General features: G+C 50.2%; 2 protein-coding genes across 2 annotated transcripts; both read right to left on the bottom strand.

The window, feature by feature from the left end:
* Positions 1 to 523: 523 nt before the first annotated feature.
* Positions 524 to 18,976, bottom strand: ARHGEF5 (Rho guanine nucleotide exchange factor 5; the record flags this gene model as incomplete). Its single annotated transcript, XM_053217782.1, has 14 exons — positions 524 to 3,265; positions 3,958 to 4,062; positions 5,832 to 5,902; positions 7,468 to 7,629; positions 8,231 to 8,388; positions 9,509 to 9,598; positions 10,043 to 10,117; positions 10,414 to 10,543; positions 10,824 to 10,976; positions 11,480 to 11,640; positions 14,471 to 14,724; positions 14,930 to 14,994; positions 15,423 to 15,480; positions 15,958 to 18,976. Coding segments are annotated over 14 exons (4,659 nt in total), but the record flags the coding sequence as incomplete, so codon positions are not given.
* On the bottom strand, positions 18,838 to 26,109 carry LOC128314664 (synapsin-1-like). Its single transcript, XM_053217783.1, has 4 exons — positions 25,796 to 26,109; positions 25,524 to 25,712; positions 20,787 to 20,917; positions 18,838 to 19,120 (listed from the first exon to the last, which is right to left on the bottom strand). The coding sequence occupies exons 1-4, from the start codon at positions 26,107 to 26,109 to the stop codon at positions 19,098 to 19,100; spliced, it is 657 nt and encodes a 218-aa protein (XP_053073758.1). The 3' UTR covers positions 18,838 to 19,097.
* Between the last annotated feature and the right edge of the window lie 960 nt (positions 26,110 to 27,069).

Below are 27,069 nucleotides of genomic sequence, written 5' to 3' on the forward strand. Positions count from 1 at the left end.
GGAGTTGCTGGAATCACGCAGCTCCTGAGTCATGTTTACAGCAAATGAAACTCTAGGGTCACTGCACTGTTAGTGATAGAACCAACAGACATTTATGTAGAGGTTTGAAGAACACAAGTCTCAGCGATGTGTCCTGGGGTGGGTGGGTGAGAAGTAGTTGTCTAGAAAAGGCCACTGTACCCAACTGCTGCATTTCTAATGTCATTAACGAGAGAAAGTTATGATAAAGGGAGTATCACTTAATACTTAAAAGAGTACAGACTATTATAGATAGAGCAACAAGGGATCAGAGGAAACTGGGCTCATTTCAAGGGAATAAATATACGTGTGAAAGAAGGGGAGCCAGTGAGTATATTTTCTTTTAGATTTTCAAAGACTTTTAACCAACTTCTATCCCAAAGGCTAAAAAAAAAAAAAAAAAATCACTCATCATGGGACCAATATCCACTTTGTTTTGAATCATGGATCTAGAATTGTTTCAGACACAGAACACAAAATTAGGGGAAATAAATACATCTCAAACTGTGAGCCTTCCAGATATTAACATGTAGGCTGAAATTATTAAAATTATTACAAATGACCACAGCAGAGCAAATAGTACACAATAAAAAACTTAAGATCATAGTTAACTGTAAGTGAAGAGTTAATGGTGAAAATAAATTTTAAAGAACAGCTTTCTAAGCTGTGTTAGTGGTAAAAGTGATAGATGGAAATTCAGTGTGGTCAAGGGCACAAAGGAAATAGTTCAGCAGAAATCTGCTAAGCTCCAGGCGTGTTACAATCCAGAAAAGGGCGATAAAGAACTACCCTTGATGTCTCTTGAAGACACTATCCATGTGCATGGTTTTGCTTAAAAACAAAAACAAAAACACTGTATATTCATACATGCCTCAGATGTTAATTCTGTCCCAAACGTGTTGGTAATGGTTGTTTGCACAATCTCTTATCAGAAATTGCTGTTTCTAAGATAATGACGTCAATCAGAATTCAAGAATAAATTGTGTTGAATTATGGAAATCTGAAGAAAGAAGAAACAATAAGTAGACCTATACCCAATTCTCCAAAACCCAAAGGATAGAAAATTTAGCAATTCAACTGAGTAGAGATTACTCATATCTAAGTTTTTGTTTGGTTTTTGTTTTTAAAACAAAAGACAGGCAGAAGCCAATTGTCTTTTAATCTCCCAGATTAGGTGAGAATAACCCAATTAAATGAATACATATTAAATATCTAAAGGCAGTTTTAGTCTTATAAATGTCAGCTTCAAAGACACCCAGAAAGCCTTAGCAACTTCAAACAAAGAAGTAGTCATTCAATTAAGAAAATTATTTGCATGTGTATCATTCAGAAGTTGACATTGTATCTCTTTGGGAAAATAAGGGAGAATTTGCCTAGAAAATATAAAGATTGGGATACGGCTCTGTTTGAGCCACATGGCCAGTAGTCAAATAGTGGTTTGAACAAATAATGTGGATTATGTTAATTATTAAAGCTATTAAGAAGAACCAATTGCTAATTTACATACAGTATATACATATTAATATATCATATATTAATAATAAAAAGCTGGCTTTATGAAAATAGTGAAAACTTCAATTGAACTTCTCTAAAACCATCCCTATTTTAGATTTTTCAGTCATGTCAACTTTTTTAGGATAAGTGAGTCCCATCTTACTACAGTGATAACTTTTCTAAAAATTAAGCCAGCTAAACTATATTTTAGGATGGGTAGAAAACAGAATGTGTTAACAAACATGAGACTATCGTGTTGTATCATCCTTAATTGGGTAGAGGACAAAATTTACACCATTATTCTTACCTTTGCACAAAGCTGCAATGCAATGCTACTCCTGGGCACTCCTAAAGATGAAACAGAGCAGTAGAATGTCCACAGAAGAACTATAATGATCCAGCTTAAAAGGTGACTATGTGAGGGCTCTATATGAAAAATCATACAGTGATGCTAAATCGAGGAAGGCAATCCAGTAGGAGATAGAGAATCCTATATTGCAGAGCTGGATAGGACTTTGAGATTGGCCCAATCCTGCCTTTTACACTTAAGGAAACTGAGACATGGACAGGCTGAACTATGGCAGTACAGCAAGATGGTCTCTTGACTTGGGTTCTAGGACTCTTCCATTATAGCACGCTACTTTTCACAAAGAGGATGAAACAGCTGGGAAGATACCTTCATCATAATTCAAGTCAAAATATAAAATCACGAATGGTCTCAGTAGGATTTCCAAATCCATTCGAACTAACCTATGCTTAACTTATAGGTTCAGTAAAAAAGGTTTGAATGGGGTTTTTACCACTCGTCAATTCCTTTTAACCCCTTGTACAACCTCTGAGGCTGTAACAAACAGAGAAGCTGCCCAAACTCTTGGGAATCATAAAGCAAGAGTTGGCATCTGCCCTGATCTAGGCACCATCTTGGTCTTTCATGGTACCTAAATCAAATGGCCTAGAATTCTCACAGAATTCCATGTTCCAAACCCCGTTCAGTGCTCAGGAGTCTGAGAAGAAAACACTCAGAGAAGTGCCAAGTTTATTAGCGTGAGAGAGTACAACCCTCACATTGCCACCAACAGACATAGATCCCAGAGATGCATGCCCTGACCTCACACCAATAATTAGGGAAAATCTCTTGAGTTGGAAGGCACCTTAGAGGTCACTAGCTTGATCCTCTCATGTGGTGTGTTAATCCCCCTTAAACATCTCCCTCCAGTGAACTGAGATCAGATTCTGTTTAACTTGTAGCCGCGATGTTAACTTTGGTCAGCCCTGAATCTGTATTCTGGAAACAGAGAATGTTTAAGTACTATATGGTAGTAGAGGTAAAGTTCCTTGGCTTAGGCCCCATTTCTCCCTTTTCTTATGAGAAAAGCTTCTCAGAGTCCAGTGCAAAGTCCTTCAAAATCCCTCCACCAAGCACAAAGCACAAAAACAGGAGGTTTGGGACTAGCAACTGGTAGCTGGGTTTTTGTTCTTGAGTTTTCCGAAGGTCTAGTTCTTGGTCCACAGAAAGCCTCTGTTGAAGGGTTCTGGGGCCAGCCCTTTCCAGGAACATCTTGTCCTTATGCTCAGGGGATTCCTCCCAGAGAAAGCTAGGTCTGCTGTTCCACCAGCTGTAGTTTGGCAGTCTTGACTCGATGAGCTTCCTTCAGGTTCCGGGCTCGGACTTCTGGGTTGGAAATGAACTCCACTTGTTGCACAGGGAACCAGCCTCGCTCCCCATCTGAGAGTCTCATGCCCTCCAGCCAGCCTACAGGCAATGGGTGGGAAGAAGAATTACCCAGGACAGACTCACAATAATTCCCCCAGACTTTTCTGAATGGTAAGGCTGAAATGACTAGGGAGGCCCCAGCATTGGGAAATCCAGTCTCTCAGTATGTTAACCATGCTGCTCTAGGTCTGGCAAGGTCTACAACTGCCTACTCCTGAACTACTCTTACGCATTCAACTATGTTTCCCCCAAAATATATGTTGAAGTTCTAACCCCATGTGCCTCAGAATGTGACCTTGTTTGTGAACAGGGTTGTTGCAGGTGTAATTAGTAAGGTTAAGATGAAGTCATACTGAGTAAAGTGGGCCATTAATCCCATATAATCAGTACCCTTACAAAAAGACAGAAATTTGGACACACACACACACACACACAGAAGGAAGGCAGAGGTAGATATCGGAATTATACTGCCATAAGCCAAGGAATACCTGGAGCCACCAGAAGCTGGAAGAGGCAAGGAAGGATCTTCCCTGAAAGGCTTCAGAGGGAGTACGGCCCTGCCAACACTTTGACCTCGGATTTCTGGCTTCCAGAACCATGAGAGAATAAACTTCTATTGTTTTAAGGCACCGTACTTGTGGTACTTTGTTATGCAGCCCTAGGAAATGAATACATCTACCTATAGTGTCCCACCTCCAACGCCCAGCTTACTCATGGGCTCTCCCTCTTACCATCGCTGCTCTGCTGAGTCACCATGACCACGTCTGCCTTCTCCAGCGCCAACTCGTCATTCTCTCGGGGTTTGTAGGCTCGAAGGCACTGTACTTGCGGGGAGTCTTTGGAAGAGAAGAGGGCGAAGAGAGGTTAGGAAAGGCAAATGACTGGACCAGAAGAGGAATTACAGGGGAAGCATATGAGGACTCAGGATAAAGTCTGGGCTTTAGAAAGTTACAGACAAGTGAGACAGAAGAATCTTTCTCCTCTACCAGGAAACAAAATGGCCAATAAGGAAATGAAAATACTGGAACTGAAATGAGTCAAAAATTCTATTTCTCTGGGGAAGATGCATTGAGAAGTCCACTGTAACAACCTTCAGTGACTCATTACAAATACTCAGATTCTGCTAGAGGCCCACCTTCCCTCTGTAACTTTCCCTGACTCTTCAGTCCACCAAGGATCCTGAACTCCTTTAACACTAATTGTCTAGACCACACCATCTACCTCTTGTCTAATTGCCTTGTGTATGCGTTCTGCCTCTTCAACTAGATGGTAAAATCTGAAGCTGTGACTCATTCTCCATTTTTGTCACAGTACCTACCAGATCGGGCTGGAAGAGCTGCAGCCATGGGGCTCCAGGTACAATCAAAGTAAGGCACTCAATCCCCTCAGCTTTGGTTTCCCCACTTGTAAACGACTGGGTTGATCAAGATGACCCCTCGGGAGATTCTGGATTTTCTGTATTTCTGTGTTTTTGTGAGCCAGACGAAATTTCCATAGTTTTTAAGATCAAGATAACAAGCCTCAGAGGTCTTCTGACCCATTAGCCTCCAAACTTACACTCTTTCTCCTTTACCACACTGCACTGGTTCCCTCAGAAAACAAACAGAATGCTGCATTATTGTCTGTATTTCATTTACTTTTCTTTTTAATATTTACTAATTTTTGAGGGAGACAGAGAGAGCAGGACAGAAGATCCGAAGTGGGCTCTGTGCCGACAGCAGGGAGCTCGATGCAGGGCTCAAAGTCACAAACTGTAATATCATGACCAGAGCTAAAGTTGGACGCTCAACTGACTGAGCCACCCAGGCGCCCTGATCCATTTTCTAAAGCTTATCTCCAATCTGCCACTCATAAGACCACAGTGAAGGAGGACATCTTGCCTTCCTTCCAGCTGGGGGACTGAAGGCCAGCAGATGGGTTCACAGAGTGAATAAGGTAATAGAACTCAGTTTACAACCTGAGTTCTCCTACTTCCTTTTCAGAGGTTCTTTGTATTTGTTTGTTCTTTTGAGTCACCAGTGTTCCTTTGTGTTCAGTTCCTCTCTGGATACCAGTCAGGGAATTCTCGCTGAAGGACAACTGTGGGGCTTTAGGAGACCCAGAAATCTACTCTTCACATGAATGCCAGACACATGCATAATGTGCGTGTATGTCTGTGGCTATCTGGAAGCCTGGGCTAAGGGTGGTGAGCTCCGGTCATTCTTCACAGGAGAGGGTGTGGTTATGACAGATCTACTGGGTTGCTTCCTTCCACAACTCCTACTCCAACCATCCTATTTCTCCCTATTTCCCCAAGACGTTCAGGCAGGTAAAATCTAGGCAGAATAATCGCAGGATAGATTTACAGGGACAAATATTTAAAAAGAGCAAATTATGGCCCAAGGGAGAAGATACACGGCAGAGGAGGTGGTGCCATAGTGGTGAGTAGTCTTAGGTGGATCATCTCAGCTGCTTAAGCTCCAATGGCCAGACTTCCACTCTGAAATTCTGGATAAAAGCAATAAGTGGAAGGTTCTCAGAGTTACCACCCAGCCTCCTAAAGTCCTGCATCCAAAGGTGACTTCTGGCCCTGCCATTTTTCTCTGCCTTTTATACCCTCACTCACCGTAACACTCTAGAAGGTCCAACTCCTCTCTGGGCATGGCCAAGGCTGAGATCCATCGAAGCTTTTCACTTCTGAGAAAACAAAGCAGGGTCAGCTGCTTCAGCTGTAGCTCTGGGGTAGAGGACAAAGGCCAAGGATGGGGTAGGGAAATGACTGTGGGAAAGACTTGGCCAGTTCAAAGCATTGTTTAGTTCAATGACATCAAGCACAAAAGTCAATGGGACTTTGCTTGGTTGGAAATAGAAGATCTCCAACTGTGTGTTAATGTGTTTTGTCACCCTTTATTTTTCTCCTTCTCTTTCCAGGCTTACCCTCTTAATGGCATATCTTTCAAGTGGGGACATAATGTCAGCTGTCAATTAGACACATGAGATTTTCCATTTTGTAATAAGCAAGATGTCCATCTTAGTTTAGATCCCCACTATCACTCTGCAGAATTCTCTACACTCTACTCCCCACCTCCCTTCCACCAAATACTTCAGAGATGAAAAATATTTTGTAATCACAATTAGATCAGGGAGATATCTGTGCTATTTTTTTTTTTTTTTTTTGGGGTCGTGCAATATAACCCAAGCTGATTTTGTAATCATCTGAAGGATTTTGCATTATCTTAGCCTCTGCTTCCAAAAACGCTGGAGTAATTGAGAGCTGACACTATTTCTATTCCAGGAAGAGGCTGCCCCAAATACTAAACAAAGAACAGGAGTCTGTATCTGGCTACCTGACTGTGGTCACAGTTTGCATACAAACCCCTGTACCAGCCCCTCTATTCCATAAGTGAAGACGGGTAAGGTCGATCCTACCCGGAGATGTCTTCCAAGAGACAAAACGGAAAAGTATCTACAACATAGGGATCGATCCTCAGACCGTTTGGCATCATGTCAAACCTTTAAAGGGAGAGGCTTCTTGTATCTCTTGTAACAGCAGCAACAGCTATGAGCTTATAGTTTGTTCATTGTTTTAGGCACTGTTACTACATTTTATAGGTATTATTTTTAATACTCCCCAAAATGTGTGTGTATTATATTATTATAATAATGTAATTATATAATATGATATATTATAAAATATATAACACAATATATTATAATATATAATAATGTATATTATTATTATTATTATTATTATTATTATTACTAAAAACATGAGCAAATCATAGTTGTCAACACTATGGATTTCTGCTCAACAGAGGCCTGGGTTGGAAAGTGGGAGGGAGGAAAGCTAAAGACACCCCAGTGCTTGTCTTAGTCACAAAGTGTCCACCAGCCTTCGGCACTGAAGAGTTTCTGGCTTATACACATGACTCGTGGACGTCAGTAATTCAATTCTTTAGTTACTCCATACCAGCCCGTCTCTTCTCTGTTGTCTCGCTCACTTTGTCCTTCTTGACTGAAGAGCAGAAAATAGATGCTAAACATCGGCAGCAACTCTGTACCCCTTCCCACCCCGTCTCCTGCAAGTCATCTATTAGCTCAGAGTTTGGGTTTGGATTTCTCCTCGGATGCTCTCAGTCCAGAATGGGCTAGATCGTGCTGCGGCTGTCCTCTGGACACAGTTTCTGCCTCAGCCCCACTTTTTTCCCAGGCTGTCCGCCCTTCCTCCCTCCCCCTGACTCCTCTGCCCAGCCCCATCTCACTGGGTCTCTGTGCTGAAGAGGAACTCAGTCTGGGTGCCCTGTGCGTTGTGCAGCAGGAAGAGCCGGAAGAGGTTTTTGTGAGGTCCGTGTAGCTTCATTTCACACTTTTCCCCTCGGATGGAGGAGAAGGGAGCATGGTCGAATACCAGGAACCGGCTACCCCTGCAAAATACGAGGCTTTTCAACTTGATTCTACAGTTGTTATACTTATCCACCATCATACCTTTGGATTCAAAATCCCTGTCCTTTGCAGCTTGCAAATCCTCATAAAAACCACGAGATGGTGCTACCTTGCTCCCAAGATGGTGGCTCCAGAGTCCCCAGGGATTTGTCACAGAGCTGGGAAACCACATGTCTAGTACAATGAATACTTCACCACTTTAAAGAGTTGAAGAGATCAAATCAATACAAATTTTCTAAAGCCCTTAGGACCAAAGAGTTAGGATCTGGAATTGGCTAAGAACCTCTAGACTAGTAGGCTGAGTCTAGCCCAAACATGCTAATTTGAGAATGCGAGCAGCTCATTTGCTACATTTTGCTCCATGTCTACAACACAGTTCAGGCCCTGCCACGTGATCTTGTGACATAATTTGGTGGGATCCCCTTTTTTGCTTCGGACCTTTCTTTCTCTTCTTTAGCTCATGACCTGCACTCCATGGGTTGAGCCACTGAAAAGGGCTCCCCCAGGAACACGACCCTTTACTGTCCCTTTTAGTCCTGCCCTCTGGCCCCATCCCCTTTCCCTCCCGTTCTAGTCACTGACTCTCGGGGCCGAGACAGCAACAGACAGTCGTTGAAGAGATGCAAGTGAACTGGACGCGTGTTCAGTTTCCTTCGCGGCCCTGGGGAGAGACTGAACTCGAGGGCCGTCAGCTCTCCACTCTTCACCAGCCAGCGTGACTGCGATATGAGCGGGAATATCTACAGGGAGGGGAGGACAGAAAAGGCAGGGCGTCACAGACAGGGCAAGCGAGAGGCTTCCTGGGTCCCGCCCTCCTCACCATGCCTCTTCCTCGTGGCTTCCACCAGTGACACCCTCTTCCACATCATCCTTCCTGTTCATCACCCATCCACTTAGACTGCTCCTCCCAGAGCCCTCTACCTACCACTGTCTACTGTGTGGCCCCCACGTCCACCCATCAGGCGAACAGAAGGTGCCTACGCTCCAACCCAGGACAGTGACTATGTGACACAGCCCAGCCCTAGAAGCCTGAACTGAAGGAGAACTGGATGACCCCAGTTGAGGCATGTGAAGGAACACGGCAGGGAACCGCATGCTGCGTGTCTTAGAAGTTAAAGGATTTGTGCAGTTCTGACATTTGTTCTTTCTCTGATTACAACCAGAGACATAACAGGAGCAGCTGGAGTCATATGTGGGAATAGGGATAAGGAGAAGTAGGTGGGGTCTGCTCGGAGTTGGAAGTTGGGTAAAGACAGGGGTGCTGGAATACAATTAATACGGGGATAAAGGATTCCCCTCTCTTCGAGGGAAATGAGGATGGGACCTGTTCTGAGGTGGAATCTGAATGCGGAATGCTTATTTTACATTTGTATTTTGATGGGAGATTTTGGCCCTATATTTGGAATCCATTTCATATTGCGTTGGTTAGATTAGATGAAGACTTGATCAAATATTGACTGATTTAAGTACCAAATGTTATTGTCATCAAGGCTTACACTGATAGGTTCTCTCTCACCTGTCCCATTTCCAAATGCACATTCTCCCCCTCAGGTAACCCCTGTCCTACCTTTCTCATGTGTCCCTTCCAGCCTATCTCCACGTAGACACAAGCAAATGCACGCACAGATCTGTACCCACAGTAATATGCTACGGTACGCACAGCTCTGTGTCTTCCCTTTTCAATTAACAATATACCACAGAGACTGAAGTAGGCATTTGGGTGTCCCAGAAACAGGCCAGAATAGAAGACACACAGCAGTAAGGGCAGAGACCGGGACGGCGCGAGCAAGATGGTTCTACGCTAGAGGCTGGCCTGTGGCGGCTTCCCAGGCAGGGTGGGGGTGCAGGGGACCAACTCACTTTGCACTCAAACTCAATCTTCTGGCTCAGGTAGATGAGCTCCTCTGTCCGGCGCATCCTCTGGACATTGTTGTTGCAGTCTCGGATCAGCTGAACCGTGGGTAGGTTGAGGAAAGAGGAAGAGCACTGTGTTAGAGGCTTTGATCTTTGAGTCCTCTGCAAGAAATCTGGAAGTTGGTTGCGACGGCCTCTGTCTTTTCTAGCAGGCTGGAATGGTGTGAGGGCAGCACCAAATGGCAGTTCTAGGCCTCGGGTATATTTTGTATGACCTGACGCCATTCCGGGGCGGAGTGGATGTAAGATTTAATCTGGGGCTGGTGGCAGTGACAGCATGGCCCCTTGGTGTAGAGCATCCTCAGTGTGGGAAGGAGGCTGGGGGGAGGGGGCTGGTGTCTGGAGGTTTGGTGGGTACAGTGAGGTGGCTGAGCGATCCCATGAGCAGGGACCCCTGCTCTCTGGAGTCACGGGCCTGCGCAGAAGAATTCTCTGTGAAGGACAATCCTGGGCGTCTGAGTGGGGGTGGTGGCTGCTTACCTCCTCCAAGGCATGATGTGCCTTGGTGGCTTCTGCTTCCTCTGAAGAGCCAGGCTGTGTTCTCTTCAGAATGTTCTGTAGGACAAACAGTAAGCAGGAGCCAGATGGAAAGAAGGGACGGGAAAACAGGAAGAGAGAATTGTGGGTAAGCTACTGAAATCTAGGAACCAAATTTTTGCAGCAAATTCACCCTGAGGGAGAACGGTGAGGGCGGTGGGCAGAAGAAGGCTCACGTGGTCCACAGGGTGTGGAAGAGGGGCAGAAGCATGCATGGTCCCGGGCCCTGGGGCTGCCGGAGATCATCTCTTTCGGGTGGAAGGAAGAGGTCTGGGGGACAGGGCGGCAGGGGGCGGGGGGGGGACGTGTTGTACCTGAAGCAGCAGTTTGAGACGGGTGATGCGCTGGAAAGGCAGGATCAGGAAGGACTTGAGGGAAAGGCGCTGGCAGACAGGATCGCTCTCCAGCTTCTCCAGAACCTCCCGGAAGCTGCTATTGCTGTTCCTGCGTGGGCAGCGAGCCTCCAGTGAGGAGGGCCGTGGGGAGGACTGGGGACACAGCGGAGGCACAGGGAGTAGAGATGCAGTGGAATGTCTATGGTGGGGGCACCCACATGTGACGGCTGAGGGCGTCTGACCCGGAAGGTGCTTAGGGGTTGGGATCACAAAGCAGGCACAAGAAACATGGGCTCTTGGGATGCTGCTTGGGATTGGGGCCCGGGGGTTTTAGTGCAGCAAGGTCACTGCAGGGCTCGCGTGGGGACTGAATAGGGATCAGGTCTCACAGCAGGACTTGGAAGGTGCGTTCCTGGTAGGTCTGGTTGGTGACGTAAGGCAGGTAGACCCGGCGGAAGTTGGGGGCATGGTTCAGGACCACATCGCACACTTGGAAGGTGAAGATGTTGTTCTCGAAGTTCTCCTCCAGGTCTGAAAGGAACCTGTACGGTATTCACACACGTCTCATGAGACTTGGGGGCCTCACGTGAGCAGCTGACGGGCCCCTCCTACACCTTGAGTTTGTGACTCCTTCTTCCTGTTAGGCGGTAACTTCTACTGACTGTCCTTACCTCGGTGCCCCTGCCGTGCTCTAGCGTTCTCTCCAAGGCAATCCCTAGTTTGCCCCAATCTAACCCTCTGCTCTTTATATTCCATTTCTTGTTCTTCTTTTGGTTCTGCTCTGGCTCTCTGATCTTCACCTGTTGCCCATATCCCACCTCCAGTGCATCCCCTCAACCTGGGAAGCATCTCTCATTCCTCTGTTTACCCGTTAACGGATCTACCCACCCGCATACCTTCTCCCCTTCTTTGCTCTCCCTATTCCCACAGCGCTGGGAATCATGGAGGGAGAGCAAGGAGAGGGTTTCCGAGAGAAAAGAAAACCCAACTGACAGTTTACAGGCTAAAGACACCGAGGCTGAGTTTGGGACAAGAGGAATCTCACGTGGTGCTGACTTCACGCACGTCCTGTAAACGAGAGAAGAGCCACTGGTATTCTTGGTTGGTAAGGGTGGCCCGCAGTGGGGCGGAAAGCTGGAAATGGTCCACTGCCACATGCAGACTGCGCAGGTATGAGGCTTCTGACACGATCAGCTCGAATTTGGCCTGGAGGGTAGGAGAGGAGATTGATTAAAAATAGTCACCAAGGGGCGCCTGGGTGGCTCGGCCGGATGACCGTCCGACTTCAGCTCAGGTCATGACCTCACGGTTTGTGGGTTTGAGCCCCACGTCGGGCTCGCTGCTGTCAGCACGGAGCTGGCTTCAGATCCTCTGTCCCCTTCTCTCTCTGCCCCTCCCCGGCTCAGGCTTGCTCTTTCTCTCTCTCAAGAATAAATAAACATTAAAATAACATAAAAAAACAAACATAACATAACATAACATAACATCATTCTGGAGTTCCTGGCATTTGCTAGCCACTGCATAATGTTCGAGGGGCAGAGCAGGGAAGGGGGCAGACCCTCTCTGATAGCTTGCAGTCACATCAGAGCCTAACCTGGTATCGGGAGGACAGGGACAGAGCATTTGAGGCCGAGGGAAGAATGTGTACAAGCCCCTAAAGGTAGAAGAGGAAAAGATACTTTCAAGAAGCTTAAATAAACTGAGTGATTTGGGGAACTAAGTATTTACACCAAAGGAGTGGCAGGAGCTGGAGCTGGAGAGGTAAATGGGGTGTCGTCTGGAGGATTCCGTAAACAAGGTGAACGGTTTGGACTTAAGACAACGGGAAGGTTAAAAGAGGCTTTATGTAGGGAAATAACCTGATCAGATTTGGTTTCTGTAAAGGCTATTTCTGAGCACGGCATGGAGAAAAGAGCCGAAGGGGCAGGGGTGTCACGTTAGGAAGCCGTCGTAGTAATTCCGGGTGACAGATGGAAGCCTGAATGGCCACGGGGATGGGAGAGGTAGGCCAGTTTCGTAACTTTTGAGGAGGCAGATTCGGAAGAACCTGGTTCTTTGCTAGAAACGGGGGCTGGAAGAGCAGACGGAGTCACAGCTAATGTGTCAGCTTTGGAGTTTGGTAGCTGAATGAATGGCGGACTGACTCACTCTCTGAGCCACAGGACTTTGAAAGAGGAACAGATTTAGGGGATGAAGGTGATTTGAGGTTTGGGGAAACACGGGCGCAAAGAGGATATTTGAGAACGAGTTGGTGCTGTTGAGGTTTAATGGAGAAGGGCCAGCACGTGAGAACTTGTGTGGACTTTCCAGCAGGGGGCGCAATGGCTCCCGGCCCTGTCCTCGCGCTGGGCCACCCCTACTCTTCGTCCAAGCCTGCAGCTTCGGGGTAGATGCACGAACAGAACAGAAAAGGCAAAGAAGACACACGCGCACACCTGGGTAATGACCCTGGTAATGACGGTTGAGTCCTGGTTCCAACATTCAACTGACGACAGGACTTGGAGTGGCTCATTTAACCTCACTGAACCTCAGAGCTTCTTGCCTTTTTGTGTAGGTACAGTGACCCCCATGTCATAAGGACGTTCTGCCAGTCACCAGAAATGGGGTTGGTGCAAGCACTTCGTAGACCCCGGAAGTGCTATTTTATGAAAGGACTACGTGCATATAAGCACAGAGGCTTCTCTTCGCAGAAACGGAGACCAGGGCTGGCCCAGCAGCCCTGGTGGGCTCCCCAGTATGCTGGAGTTGGTGAGAGAGCCAGGGTCCAAACGCTCTCCTGGTGTTTGGTCCTTAAGCATTGGGCAGATCACTGACTTTCTACATATCCTCTGTATGCTTGACAAGTTGAGGTCAGAACAAGAGCCCCAAGCCTGAGCCTCAAAAAACCTAAACAATTTATAGCTGCCTCTGTTTGATTTGCTTATCTCTAAGTCCTTCTGGCCAACATTTTCCTCCTTCCCACCTCCGAGAGAGGGAGAATCTGGCAGTAATATGTATCAAACTAGGCACCAGACTTCACACTGAAAGCCAGACAGCGACATTTCATTTAAACCACATGGCCACCCTGAAAGGAAGACATCAGTATCCTCGAGTTTTAGGTGAGGAAACAGATTTAGTGAAGTTATCGAACTTGCAGTCACACAGCTAGTAAATGGTGAAGCCAGGATTCACACCCAGGTTGGCCTGACTTGAAATTACAGTACAGTAGAAAACATTTCTTGGGTGACTACTGTGCATTGGGCACTTATCTTTTTTGGTTCTCCCACTGACTATTGGTGACCCAGTTTTACGAATGGCAATACAGAGAGGTAGAAAGAGCAAGTAATCTGGTCACAGTTAAAAAGCCAGCAAACAGAGAAGTGGGCTCACAACCAGGTCATTTACTCCGGAAGCCAGATACACAAACAGGATTCCGTGATGCCTTTCCATGGTGCCATATTGTCTTCCTGGGAAGAAAGGTTCTAACCCTATTTCAGATTATTAAGAGCAATTCTCCACGTAAAACCTATTAACGGTAATAAACACCGAACAGCCTTGCCACTGGGTCTAAGGACCGAGCTGCGACTGACGGTCATTCCAAAGCCTCTAGGAGACCAGTGGACCACAGGACAGCTACAAAGGACTCAGCCAAAGAGCCACTGCAGGTGCTTTGGTCGAAGAGAAAACCTCCAGTGTCGTGTGGAACCCTGGTCGAAGAGGGAAATCTTAGCCTAGACTGAAGCAGCAGAGAAGGGATTAATTCCACACTCCTCCCAACAAATTCAGAGGCACAGTCACGTCCTACGAGCCCAAATAGTGACAGGTGGGAGGAAGTGGCCCGTGCCGAGTGCAAGCAGGGAGGAGGGCCAGCGGGAAGGTTCAGAAAGCAGTTCGGACGCATCAGAGTGGAGAGGAGCGGAGAGGAGCGATAGCCGTGGTGCAGGGGCACATGGTGGGTTTGTGATGGGGACAGCCAGCTCTTGCTGCCGGTGGCGGTAGCGAGCAGGAAATGAGAGCCTTTGCTTTCCCTCCAGTCCGCCCCTGCCCTGCCCGGTACCTCCTGCAGTTTTTGGTCTTCGTGGGTCATGGAGAGCAGCACGGTGCTATTGCGCACCACCGGGATCTCCTGCCAGAGGGAGCCGCTGGAGGCCACGGACAGGCGCTGCAGGTAAGACTCCGAGGAGACCAGGGCCCTCCGGGGCTGCCGGGGGGAGGCGGGCCCCGGCGCCTCTCCCAGGCTGTCCAGCCGCTGCTGGCTCTGAATCTCCTTGTTCAGAACCACATCGCTGTACTCCTGGTAAAGCAGATGGGCTGCAGGGGCGAGGCAGCAGGGCAGAGGGAGAGAACGAGAGAGACAGGGATGCTGAGGCACAGAGACAGAAGCCGTCAAGCTGCTTCTGGGTCTCCTGCCAATCCTCTCTCCCCGCAGATATCACCACCCCGCAGTGGGGAGCCACGAGCGCCAGTGCTGGGCAGCAAGCCACGCGGGTCTACGGTTTTGTTTCAAGGTACTCACAGGAGTTGACGAGCTTCGAGCAGCGTCTTGAAAAGCCTGCCAACACCTCCTTTGGTTTCTTCTCCCTGTGGAGGCAAGCAGGGCTCTGGGGTGCTTGCTGGCCACTGAGGCAGAGAAGCCCCAGGTGACTAGAGATGAGGTAGTCTGATTTCTGGGATGTGTGCTGGGGTGTCAGGGCTGAATCCCCTGAAGAGGCAAGTTGTGGCCCGACCCATTTTTAGGCAGTTCAGAGCTTTTCTGGAAGACATACTGAACTTTCACGGGGCGGTTAGTTCATGGCTAACGGGCCTACCTAGGAGGATGGGAGATTCAGACCCAGCTGACAGAACCAGGAAGATAAAAGATGCCCTTGCTCTGGAATCCTGGTCTAGGTCTCTTCCCCTCCCCATCTCTGGAAGAGACAGGGTCCCAGAACCCCTGGCAACTAATGGAAATCTCGGTATCCTCAGAAGAGACAGTACAAGTGTGTCTATTAGGAGAAAACATGACTCACCGAAAAACGATGGTGTCTGAAGAGCCAGGGGATTTTTCTACGGCTGGACCTTTCGTCTCTGAAAATGGAAATGGTGAAGTAACGGGGTTTTAGAGGCACACTCTGACGGCCAAAGCAGGAAAGACCTAAAGTGGGAGACGTAGGCATCTGGGGGGATATGAGGGCTCAGCTGGGAGGACAGTGCCCAAGCAGAAAGCATGCGAGGACACTATTGCCGGGTAATGTCCTCGTCCCTGGGGTCAGAAGACAAGAAGAGGAAGTTTTCTCTACTACTAGGAGGACACCGAGCCCAAGAGTTGGGAAAAACAAACACAATAAAAGAACACCATGGCGGGTGACAGGGGTAGAGGGGAAGGAGAAGGCAGAGTGCTCCAGTGAGCACCACAACACTCTGAGTTGAGGTTGGGTATGTGGATGAGTGAAGCCAGCAGAGGGAAGAGCAGAAGCCCTGGGGACAGAAGATGAGTGAGGTGGAAAGAGCTGGAGAAAGCGTGGTCCGACACGAGTGTCCCCATGATCCCTGCTCTTTGCTCACCTGAAGAGCCCTCAGGCAAGATAGAAGGCCTGCGCAGGCCTTGCCGATTCCAGCCCTTGTGCTTACTGGACCCCTCGCCAGGGTCTGCAACCTGCCCGCTGCCGCCCTCCGGGGGTCTCCCTGGGTCTCGCCTGTGGGGCCAGCTGGATGCCTTCTCCAGGTGGGGATGGCTGAGTTTGTCTGACTGCCTTGCTTGGCCTCGATCCAACCTCCTCAGGCCATTGGCTCCTTCCTGAGGGGCTGTTCTTCTCGAAGACCCTCTGGCAGGGGCCTCAGACTCTTCTGAGGGTCCTGGTTCAGAGGCAGGTCCCTGGAGCTCCAGATTCCAGGGCGTGGTTGGGGAAGAGGGACTCAGAAGGGTTGCCATGTTGCTGAAAGCCATGCCAGGGGACACTTCACTCTTATTCCTGCTGGTAGAAGCCAAAGAGTCTGTCGACCGACCCATAGCTGGGGGCCAGGAGGTACGTCCAGCAGAATGGGGAGTGGAGACTGTCCACTCTTGACAAACAGGCCTTGGCTTGCCCTGACCCCCTGAATTCATGAGTCCTCCCTGAGTGCTCCTGCTCCTCCCCCTGGACTTTGGGGGTAATGGGGGTGGTTCAGTGGGGGGATCCATAATAGGGACAGGGGGTAGAGGCCTGTAGATCCTTGCACTACTAAAAGAAACAGGATGGTGGGACTGGGACAAATCAGGGGTTGGGGGTAATGGCTTGTTGTATCTCAGTTTGCGGGAGAACGAGGTCTGAGGAGGGTGGGGCGTGTCTGGGATAGAGGGCAGAGGTCGGTGCTGCCTTGCCACAAGGGGGTCAGGAACTGGGGGAAGTGGGCCTTTGGGGGGGCCATGTAGCCCCAAACCTGGGGCCAATGGAAGAGGAAGGGCACACCGCTTCAGTGTGGAAACCCCTGCATGGAGATGGCTGTCTCTTTCCACCATGGAGGGTTGGACATGCCTCTTCTCTGGGGTAGGAGGGGGCAGAGGTTCATGGATCCTCGTATCTACAGAGACAAGGGGTGGGGAAGAGCCATAGGCAGGAGGCCCTGGGGAAAAGGCTGAAGTGTGTGGGGAGCCCCACGGCTGGCTGCTGTGGGGACTGCTGGACATTTCTGGATTTGAAGTGAATTCTTGAGAGTCTTGCCCCAGAGTGGATAATGAACTAGGGGATTCTGGAATGATCCTGTGGTCCCTACCACCTTTCCTGTCCCTTCTTGGAATCACAGAGCCAGAGATGGCAGGTCTGGGGGGCCTCTGGGGCAACTCTGAATGGGAGAAGGAAAGTGATATTCCCAGCAGGTCCGGAGTCGGCTCTGTCCTATGAGAGCCCGGGAAGGAGTTGCTCCTCAGGTGCTGGACAGCCCCTGTAGGGTGGCTGGGGGGGCTCTGAGGGCTGGTCCAACTAGAGCTGGTGGAGATTTCCACGGTGGCCTCTGCAGAGGGGAAGCCATGGAGGGCAGCAGCAGGAGTCTCCAAAGCCTCACAATGAGATGCCCTGTTGGTCCAAACAGATGCTCTGGAGGTTTCTAGAGAATGTGCAGCAAGAGACGGCTCCCTCCTGGGAGAGGCAAGTGGGGAGCTGGCAGATGATGATGTAGTTGTGCTGGGGGAAACTTCAGCAGGACTGGAAGGAGCTGAGTCTGGTGTCCTTGGAGGAGTCCCGGATGTACTGGCAGAGGCCATCTCAGTCCCCAAGCTGAACACCGTCCCCCTCCCAGGCTCAGATCCCTCTTGCTGGCTATCCTGAGCTGCTTCTTGGTCAGGTGACTCCCCAGCAGGAAAAGAGCCAGGTAAAGAAACGGGCTGGCAGGACCATCCTCCTGGCTCCAGTGTAGGACCCAGAGCTGTAGGGGATAGTTCCTCAGCCCGAGGCTCCTTCTGAGTCCCAGGAGTACTGGTCATGGGGTAACAGGCGTCTAGAAATAAGTCACAGGGAGAAGAGACCTCAGGGGCTACCAGAGCCAGTGTGGAAACACCATCATGGGCCTCCCCTTCTCTGGTACTCTCTTGTCTGCCCTCTCCCCACAGCGGGTCCCCAACCCAACTCCCTGGTTCCTCCTCACTTGACCCCGCCTCCTCTACCTGCCCCTTCCCCGGCATCACTTGCCCCTGCAGACCTTGACCTTCTTGCCTTCCAGTTACTCTCCCTGATTTCCCCACCAGGCTTTGATTCTCCTCATACGGGGCGTCCACGCTCCCCTCTTCTGTCCCCCCTAACGCCCTCCTCCCCTCCTCTCCCTGCTGTAGACCTCGCTGGCCCCGAGGCTTCCTCTCCTCCTCACCATAGCACAGACTTTCCAATTCCCCACAAAGCCTCGTTCTTTCTCTCTGTTTTGTGAGCATCACATCACCTGGTGTCTGTTCCTGGCTTTGCCCGTGTTCTCCCTCCGTCCCCTTCTCCGGCTCTGCCAGTTGCTCCTGCTCCCCCACATGCCCACCCTCCCTGACAGTTCCTCCGTCCTGGAACCCCACTTCCGCTAGCCCCTGCTCCTCCAGCCCCTCGAGTGCCCCTCTCCCTTGACCTTCTCGCGCCCCCAGAGACCGCAGCTCTTCCCCCTGCCTGACGGAGCCCCGTGGCTGGTTGGTTTCTGACAGATGCTCTTCCCAGGCAGGTCCAAATCTGGGCTGAGCAGAGGTGTCTGGAAAAGTCTCCCCCTTCTCTTCTGCACGTTCCGTTCCCCAAATCAAAGAAGTGAGTTCTGGTCTAAATTCCATCTCCATGCGGCCACCCAGCTCACTGGATACCAGGACCATGTCCAGGTGTTCATCCTGGGCAGGACAGGCCCCGGGCTCTGCGGGAGCCCGTGTCCTTGCCCGTCCGTCCTCCGGGCTCTGAGGCGCCACCTCCGGATGCTCTGGAGTGCCCCAGGTCTCACCCGCAGCGTCCTCCTGGTTGGTCTCCGCACCTGCAGAGGCTTCCTTGGGGAACGAGGTCATGCTGTCAGCTGCACAGCTGTCCACATCCCTTAGGTCTCTTTGCTGCGTCTCCGAGAGTCTGCGTCGCTCTGCCCAGGTACAGGATGGCACCTAGCCTTCTCGACCTTCGGGCCCCCAGGCGGCGGTCTGACTGCTCCCCCTGAGGGCTTCAGGGGTAACACCGAGCTCTGCTATGGCAGGGATGGGGGTCGAGGCCCTGAGTGGGGGCTCCTCAGCCCGCATCAGGGCGAAGCCCTAGAGAGGAACAAAACACAAAGTGTCCATCACCCTTTCTGCTTCTACCTATCAAAGGAACACAGCAGAAAGGACGAGAGTGGGGGATTTCTTTGGTTCCACTCAGAGTCATTCTTTGAGACAAAAGATACTCAACAAAGTAAGCAAAAGCCTCTATAAAATGTATGTAGGCTTATTTATTTACCCATGTAATAAATATTTACCAATATTTAAGTGCGGGGCATTCAGTGGACAGGACAGAGAAAGACTGTGTCCTCATGGAGGCTTGTGGAGGAGACAGATAATAAATGATTCAATTAGAGGGTGAGACCGTTGTCAAAGAGCACCAAGGACTCCCAGGGGTCATTACTCTCTAGATTGCATTAGGTCATACTGTCTCTCCCGGTCTACTCTCTGGACACCAAGCGTGACTCAGTCCCCTATAACTCCCAGACACTGTGAGTGACACACCCTAGATCTAACAGCCCAGAGAAGCAGAGTCTGAAGGCGGAATCTTCCTCCAAAGCTGCTGATTGGATTAAAATAGGTCCGGCCATTGTAGCAGGTGAGTCCGAGGTACTCAGGCGTAGTGTTATCTCCCTATGTACAGTCTGGATTTTACTCATCTTATTTTCTTCTAGAGTGTCTAGCAGGGCCTTATAACTCATTATTAATTTTGTATGTAATTTTAGAAGCAGCTGTTGTAAAGCGGAATGATAACTAGACTCAGTAGATTAGAAACAGAGCAGACATGGTGCTTGCCCCTTTCTGCCAGGTCCAGGACACCTGCTGGGTGAGTACCCGCTACTCTCTTACACCCCCGCTGCTTTCAACCTTATGAACTCCTCCCATCACTTCTCAGAAGATCGACCTTCCCACCTGTCTTCTCACTTCCAAAAGAATACCACCTCCCCCACCTTGCAAAGAATTTAGAAACCAGTGGAGAGAGGTGCGGCTTCAACTCCTCGTGATTCAGAGCGCTCTGCGTTTGGCTCTTTCCACTCTTCCTGCTTCCTGCTCTGAAGGCACAAGAGGCGTCCCTGCCCCGAGGCGCCGTGTTCTTCAGCCCGGCTTCTTGTGGCATGGATTTTTCTCTTCTTCTCACCCCTCGCCCCCTCTCTGTCAGAGCCATCCCACAACTGAAGCATGGCCCTGGCTTTCTCATCTAAACCGTAAAAGAATTGTTCATGCGTGTGGTCCTCACCTCCTCACCTCTCCACCTGCCTCTATCCGTGCCTCACTGGTACCGCTCTACCCACCGCCCCCACAATCGCCAATGTTGTGGCTCTTGTCGGTACTGGATACTCCTAACATTAGCACTCTTTCTTGTTATTTGCGAGACTACATACTCCTGGTTTAACCCTGGAAGATTTCCCAGTCCTCTGACCAGGTCACTGTGCCCCTCTGTCTACCACTTACCAGAGATCGTTCACGTCACTTCTCTGTAGCATTTGTACGGTTACCATTCTGTGTGCATCTTGATTTACCATCTATCCCAAATAACAGGGGGTAAGCTTCACAAGATCAAGAGCTACATCCGTCTCGCTCAACTGTCTCCACCTAGCACAACACCCAGCCCACATTAAGTGCTCAGTAAATGGTTTTCAATTACAGAACAAAATTCTTGTTTCCCTCCTGGCCCCACCTGCCCCATATCGCACACGTTGCCAAGTCCTGTTGGGCCCACCTCCTATGCACCTCACATCTGTGCACATCTCTCCATCCGCACTGCTAGCCCCTGGTGCGCTCTCCTGTCCTCTGTTACCAGGCCACCTGGGGTACAGCCTGGCCACCAGCCTCCACAGAGCTTCTCCTGCCCTGTTTAAAAAAAAAAAAAATTTTTTTTAAGGTTTATTCATTTTTCAGAGACAGAGAGACAGAGTGCGAGCAGGGAAGGGGCAGACAGAGAGAGAGACACAGAATCTGAAACAGGCTCCAGGATCTGAGCTGTCCGCACAGAGCCCATCACGGGGCCCAAACTCACGGACGGCAAGATGGCGAGATCGTAACCTGAGCTGAAGTCAGATGCTTAACCAACTGAGTCACCCAGGCGCCCCTCCTGCCCTATTCCCAAGGCATTCTCTGCTCTGCATGGGAGTGATCCTGAAAAGCCCCATTTGTAGTTTAAATTCTTCAGTGGCCTCCGACCGCCAATAGGATGAAACCCAAACATTTAGCCTGGATTATATGCCCTCCACGCCTGGCCTCTGCCTTACTGCCCTCTGCCCCCGAACCCCCTACTCCCATGCTGTGGGCCTCTGCTGCTCCTGTGCCCGGCATCCTCTTCTGCCCCAGTGAACCCTTTATTTCTCTCACACTCACTGCACTTGTAATTACCAAGTTCATGTCTATTTTCCGGGCTAGAGAATGAACTTCATCAGGGCTCAAACACTGCCATGTTAGCTGCTCAGTCTCTTTGCCTGCAGCTTCCTTTGCTTGCCACAAAGATTTATTGCATGGATGAAGAGAGGAAGAAAACAGAGTTAAAAGAACGTCACTCGATTTTTAGTTCGGTCTTTTACATATCTTGCTAGTTCTGCTCGTTGTAATTTCAGACAGTTGTAGGAATCCTGCAATTTATTGGAACGGCCATTTTCTTATCTTTAAAAAGGGTTTACATTCTTTCTTTGCAAGGAGTTCTAATGAAGATCAAATAACATTAAAATGTACAGTGTCAACTTTAAGGGTCACAGAAGCGTTAGGGATTGTAATTACTGCTAAGGAAAGAGAAAGAAGAAAAGAGAAATGTAGGATTCATGAGCTGGAAGGATTTTTAGGGACATACAAGAGACACTTGCAGATGAGGAAAGTGAAGGTCACATAACCTAGGCACTTGTTCAGACTTCTTAAGCAAAATGGTACAGGTGAACTCAAACCAAGGTCTCCCGACGCAAGTCTGTGAGAAGCAGCCCCAAGTCCTGCTGGAAGAAGCTGGCAGGTGGCTGGCCTAGAGAAGGTCCCGGGGGCCTACGGAACCCACAGCTGCCCTTGGACCCGCACATTTCCTATCTTCTCTAGGCTTAATGTGGGAGCCCAGCACCCAAAACGTCTGCTGTCCTGCTGAGATACTGCACACACATATACACGCTGGCACAGGCACCCATCCACACGTGCACACAGGCCATAAGCCGCCCTTGCAGTTTCTACGCAATAGAGCCTGATATAACCAAACAGACAGGTCCCCAGCCACCCCGCAGATGCAGCGTGTGACAGGTTCCTGGCCACCCCATAGACACAGATCCCATCTGTATGGGGCACAGAGCCACGTCTAACATAAGCATACTTGCATAAAAGAATTTTTATGTCCTTTTCCAGTTAACTGACACGGTGTGTGATTTGCTCCCTATTTCTAGACCTAAGTACAAAATACTATAATCACTATGGATGATACTGTGACGTGACCCTATTCTCTCAACCACACATTAAATAACTATAGTTGCTCGCCGTAAACACTTTGTGAAACTTGGCTCCTACAGGCCTAAGAAGACTGTGTAAGCCCTAAGTCTTCTGTCACCCACATCTGTATTGTCCTGGCCCTGTCCCCACACACACTCTCATGTCCTCAGGACGGACGGCCTCTACATACACCCGTGTCTTCCTGCTCTGTTCAGGCTGCATCTCTCTGTACCCTGTGCCGCACAGACCTCTTCAGTTCAAGTTACACGATGCGTGTCTGTCTCCTACAAGCCCACTGGCACTATTCCTGACACTGCCTCTATCCACTAGGAAATAATGGCAGTCACCGGATCAGCCACCATTTATCACAGAGGAAATACATACCCTGTGTCCCCTATACCTGATCCTGTCCTAGTAATGCTATTGCAATCAGGCACGACCAAGTCATGGTTCCACTCGCATAAAGGCATCAGGAGAGAGGCTTTTTGGATTGCCCGTTATGTTAGTTACCTCCTCATCTCCACTGGGGGAAGGGGGTGAATAACCACCAATTATCAGAAAACAGGTAAACTGTGGCATCATGGTAAACTGGTCTTCCTCTAGACCAGAGACATTTTGCATCTGCTGACCCCATCCACATGTAACTTCTGGCAAGACAAAGCCCTAAGTCGCTCTATTAATAAATACAGCGACAGAGCTCAGTGTCTCCCTTGGAGCCCCCCAACACCTTAGGTCTTGTCCATTTCTAGTCACCAGACAGGGAATTGTATTTCACAGATTATCCCCTCCTCCCTATCATACTGCTTGTTCTTTGAACCGATGTTGAGTGTCATGTGTATTTTTCAGGGCCAGGCTTCCCAGATTTTGTACTGTCAGATTCAAGTATTCTAGAATCTGACTTACACCAAACATCACTGCAATACTCTTGAGATTACAACACTACTGAATTTACACGATATCGTCTATACTCCGGCTCACCTTAGGAAAATACCGCACATATCAAAACATTCTCATTTTGATTTAGAAAATAAGACCACCATACAGATATGTGCCTTTACTCACTCTTTGATAATATTGCCTGCAGTGTTACAAAGATACTAAAATAAGAGAGCTTTCTGGACCACTAGCTTGCCAACACCTGTGTTCTATCCATTTGAGGAAAGCCCCACCATCCCGATGAAAAGTGTAATAAACATCTCTTATGTGTTCCCTGATAATTGAAAACACCACATCATCCGCTGTCTTGTAGACCACACGGGCTTACCTGGAACATCATTAGTGGCAAATGACATATACCCCACAAATCCATCCACGGCCCTGGTGCCATCCACATAGATAACATGAGCGTGAGCGCCCTCTGTGTGTCCTTAACACAGACCCTGAGGGGGACCTTGTTCTGGTCCTTGCAGATGCTATAAATGACCAGCTCCTGTTCACTCTATACACACAGTGACTCATCTCTGTCTACAGCAGAAGCTGCAAGTCACTTGTTTTGAGTCTACACCACTGACACTTCAGCAACACTGTTCCTGTTCGACCCATGATCCTGTGAGTGACCCCATTCTTGTCCACACCGCATTGTGACCAACCATTCCACACACCACAAATGACACGTTCCTGTCTATCCTACAGACACCATACTTCATGTGGCCACAGACAACCTCAGACAGACTGTTATGGGAAGCCATACACTCTGGGGACCCCTAATATATGAGGACCCCTGACTATATTTAGAATTACTGTGCTCTTTTAAGAGTACATACCTGCCTACCTCCCGGCCTCTCTCCTCCCTGCTAGGGTAACAACATGCAATCCTCCTGCTAAAGACACTCTCTTAGAACTGATATCCCCATCCTTCCTCCTCCCCAGCCCCCAAGAACCCCCTCACTAGGCAGGTCTTCGGTTTTGTTAACCCAGGTTGGTTAACAAATGACCTCCGCTTTGCTGGGGCCCGGGGCCAGGAGCTCCCTCACGCTCCATGTGTAGGTAAAACAGTAAGTCTGAGAAAGAGGCCACATGCGGAGCTGTGTAGCTAGGAGCTGGGATTTCCGCAGGGGGCCAAGGCTGCAAGACCAGGAACGCAAGTCGGGGAGCAGAGGGAAGAAACTGGAAAAGAAAGTCACCCTCTCTCCCTGGTCTGACACACCCTTCCCCCTCAATCTGACAAGAGCCCTGGCCAGAGTTCACTTCTAGGTACATGGGAAGGCAAATCTGTCTCCGGAATCCAAGATCCAGGAAGGGGAAAGGGCCTGAGATCTGAAACCCCAGGGACATCCGGATTAGCTTTCCTAGGGCAGTCCTGCTGAAAGGCAACCATAAATGATGCTCAGAACTAGCGTTGATCCAGCACCCCCACCGCAACCCCATCTCACCTCCCCAACTGCAGAATGCAAAGTCACCATCGACAGAAGCTTTGGAAGTACTTCGAATATATGGGGGAATAGGGTGGGGGCAGGGCAGGAGTCCTTTTTACACGTTCAGGCGCTTCGTGGGGCAGAGGAGAGGCGTGTACTTAGACGTACACAGCATGCGAATCCAGAGGAAGATAAATGAAGGAAGGCCCAGGCCCGGGGAAGAAAAAGGAGACGACAAAAAACACCTCTAGTTAGGGGACAAGGACCACAAAGGGAACCTCAGTTATTTCTTACTCCCGGGGGTTAGGTTTCCCCAGGGCCGAGACCCTGAAGGCAGAGGCCCGATTCTTGGCCCGGGGAACATCTGGGGTCCGGGTGCCCACTTCCAAGGCGGGGACCAGGCCGGAAGCAAATTTTTCAGGCGAGAGCCTTCCCTCTAGCTTCCTTCCTCTTCGGACCAGGGTACTCGGTCACACACCCCGAACTCTGCCTAGCTGCCCTGCCCCCCATTTCCGGAGCCCGTGCCCGGGGACCCAGCTGGGGCTGGCCAGGGGTGGGGGGTGGGGGGGTGAAGGCCTAGACTCCCCGTCCTTCCCGGCCGTCCCTCACCTCCGCCGGGGCTCTACAGCCGCCCCGCCCGGGGCCCCCGAGCGGCGAGGGAGGAGGGCACCCACCTGGGCAGTGTCACATGCCTTCTCGGCCCGAGAGTCCCCTCCGGGTCCCAGGCGCCGGCCGGCCGTCCCCGACGCAGGCCCGGCCGCCCCAGCCGCCCCACCCGCGGCCCGCCCCTCCCCGCCCGGACGGGAGGGAGGGATCTGGCTCTCCTAGGAAGTTTCAGGTGTGGAAACCGCGGACACACCTTCCTGGGGGAGGGGCAGGGCCCGGCCGCGCCGGGGCCTCATTGGTGCGAAGCAGGCTCCCGCGTCAGAGCTGGGAAGTGGCGGGCGGGCGGGCCCGCAGGGGAGCCCGGGACGCGGGGCGCGGGCGGCGGGGCGCGCGGGGGGCCCCGCGGAGGGCGGAGGGGGCGGCTGTCGGGGGTCGCGTGGGTCCCCGCGGCGTGCCCGGCTGTTTCTCCTCCCGTGTTTTCTCCGGGTCGCCGCCTGAGCCTGCCTCCGGACCCCCCGCGATCTGCCGCTTTCTGCGGGTGCTTCTCTTTTGGCCGATCTGTGCCCGCGGAGGTCTGAGTCGGTGTGCGCTTTGGGGCGCTTGGCTCGGGGCCTCCGTGTTCGTTTCCCTCCCTTGACGTCCACCTGTCTCCATCTTTTAGGGCCCAGAAGCATGCATCTCTAAAACAGCACGGCCATGCCTATCCTCTCTGTATTACCTGTTTGCTTCTGTCGTTTTTAAGGTTCCTTGCAGTTTGATGATGTGCCTTACCACACGCGTTCCTTCTGCAGTCTTCCCGGGACGTGTGTGTGTTTGTGTGTTTGTGCCTATGTCTCAGGCCTGTGTGTTTTCTCATGCTTGTACTATTGATTTCTTTTTTTTTTTCTTTTTTCTTTTTTCTTTTTTTTTTTTTTTGATTCTTCCAGGGAAACCTCTGTTCTGTTGGTCTCGGAGGCCACGCTTGGGGGGGGGGGGGGGTCTATCCTTCTACCTCTCCATAGACTTCACCGAATGCCACAATGTTCTAAGGGGGCAGCCACACACACGTAGGAAGAACCCCTCACCTTGAGGGACCCAGACTCTTGGCCTTTTTTTTTTTTTTAAATCAAACCACCACCCTCTCCCCAGCCCCAGTCATTACTCTCCAAGGCTTCCCATGGGGCTATGCCAAGTAGAATCTTACTAGGCTCTCTGGCTGTTTTGTTCTTGGGAATGCCGTGATCTACACACCCATGTATCTAAGTGGGTTAGACCGTTTCCAGATTACCCTGTGCATTGACCGCTCCACTGATCCAGTCTGACCACGCCCACCAGGTTTTTGAAGACTTTAGGAGAGAATATCATTAAGGTAGAACGGTGTCTTCTCCAATAAGGTCCTGAGGCATCTCTGTGTTCAGAGAACGAGCTGCTTCAGTCATCATTACTCTGAAGGGTTAAGCCCTCAACAGTTCAGCAGCCTCCAGCCTGCTCTGAGCTGCTGCGTAAGGTGTGGTAAGCAATGAGGAAATCAGAAGTAGGAGTTCAGGTGCGTAAGGGCAGGCCCAGCAAGTGTCACCAGCTCAGTGAGAGGTTAAGAATGGGAAATGCATGGGGTGCCTGGGTGGCCCAGTGGTT

Source organism: Acinonyx jubatus, chromosome A2 (assembly GCF_027475565.1).
Source record: "Acinonyx jubatus isolate Ajub_Pintada_27869175 chromosome A2, VMU_Ajub_asm_v1.0, whole genome shotgun sequence".
Classification (NCBI taxonomy): Eukaryota; Metazoa; Chordata; class Mammalia; order Carnivora; family Felidae; genus Acinonyx; species Acinonyx jubatus.

Coding starts and splice junctions, on each gene's coding strand:
- LOC128314664 (XM_053217783.1), bottom strand. CDS start 26,109: ATGGAGACAGGTGGACGTCAAGGGAGGGAAACGAACACGGAGGCCCCG. Junction 25,713..25,795: donor GCTCCCCTGCGGGCCCGCCC/GCCCGCCACTTC, acceptor CCCCTCCCCCAG/GAAGGTGTGTCCGCGGTTTC. Junction 20,918..25,523: donor AGGCATGTGACACTGCCCAG/GTGGGTGCCCTC, acceptor TTTTTTAAACAG/GGCAGGAGAAGCTCTGTGGA.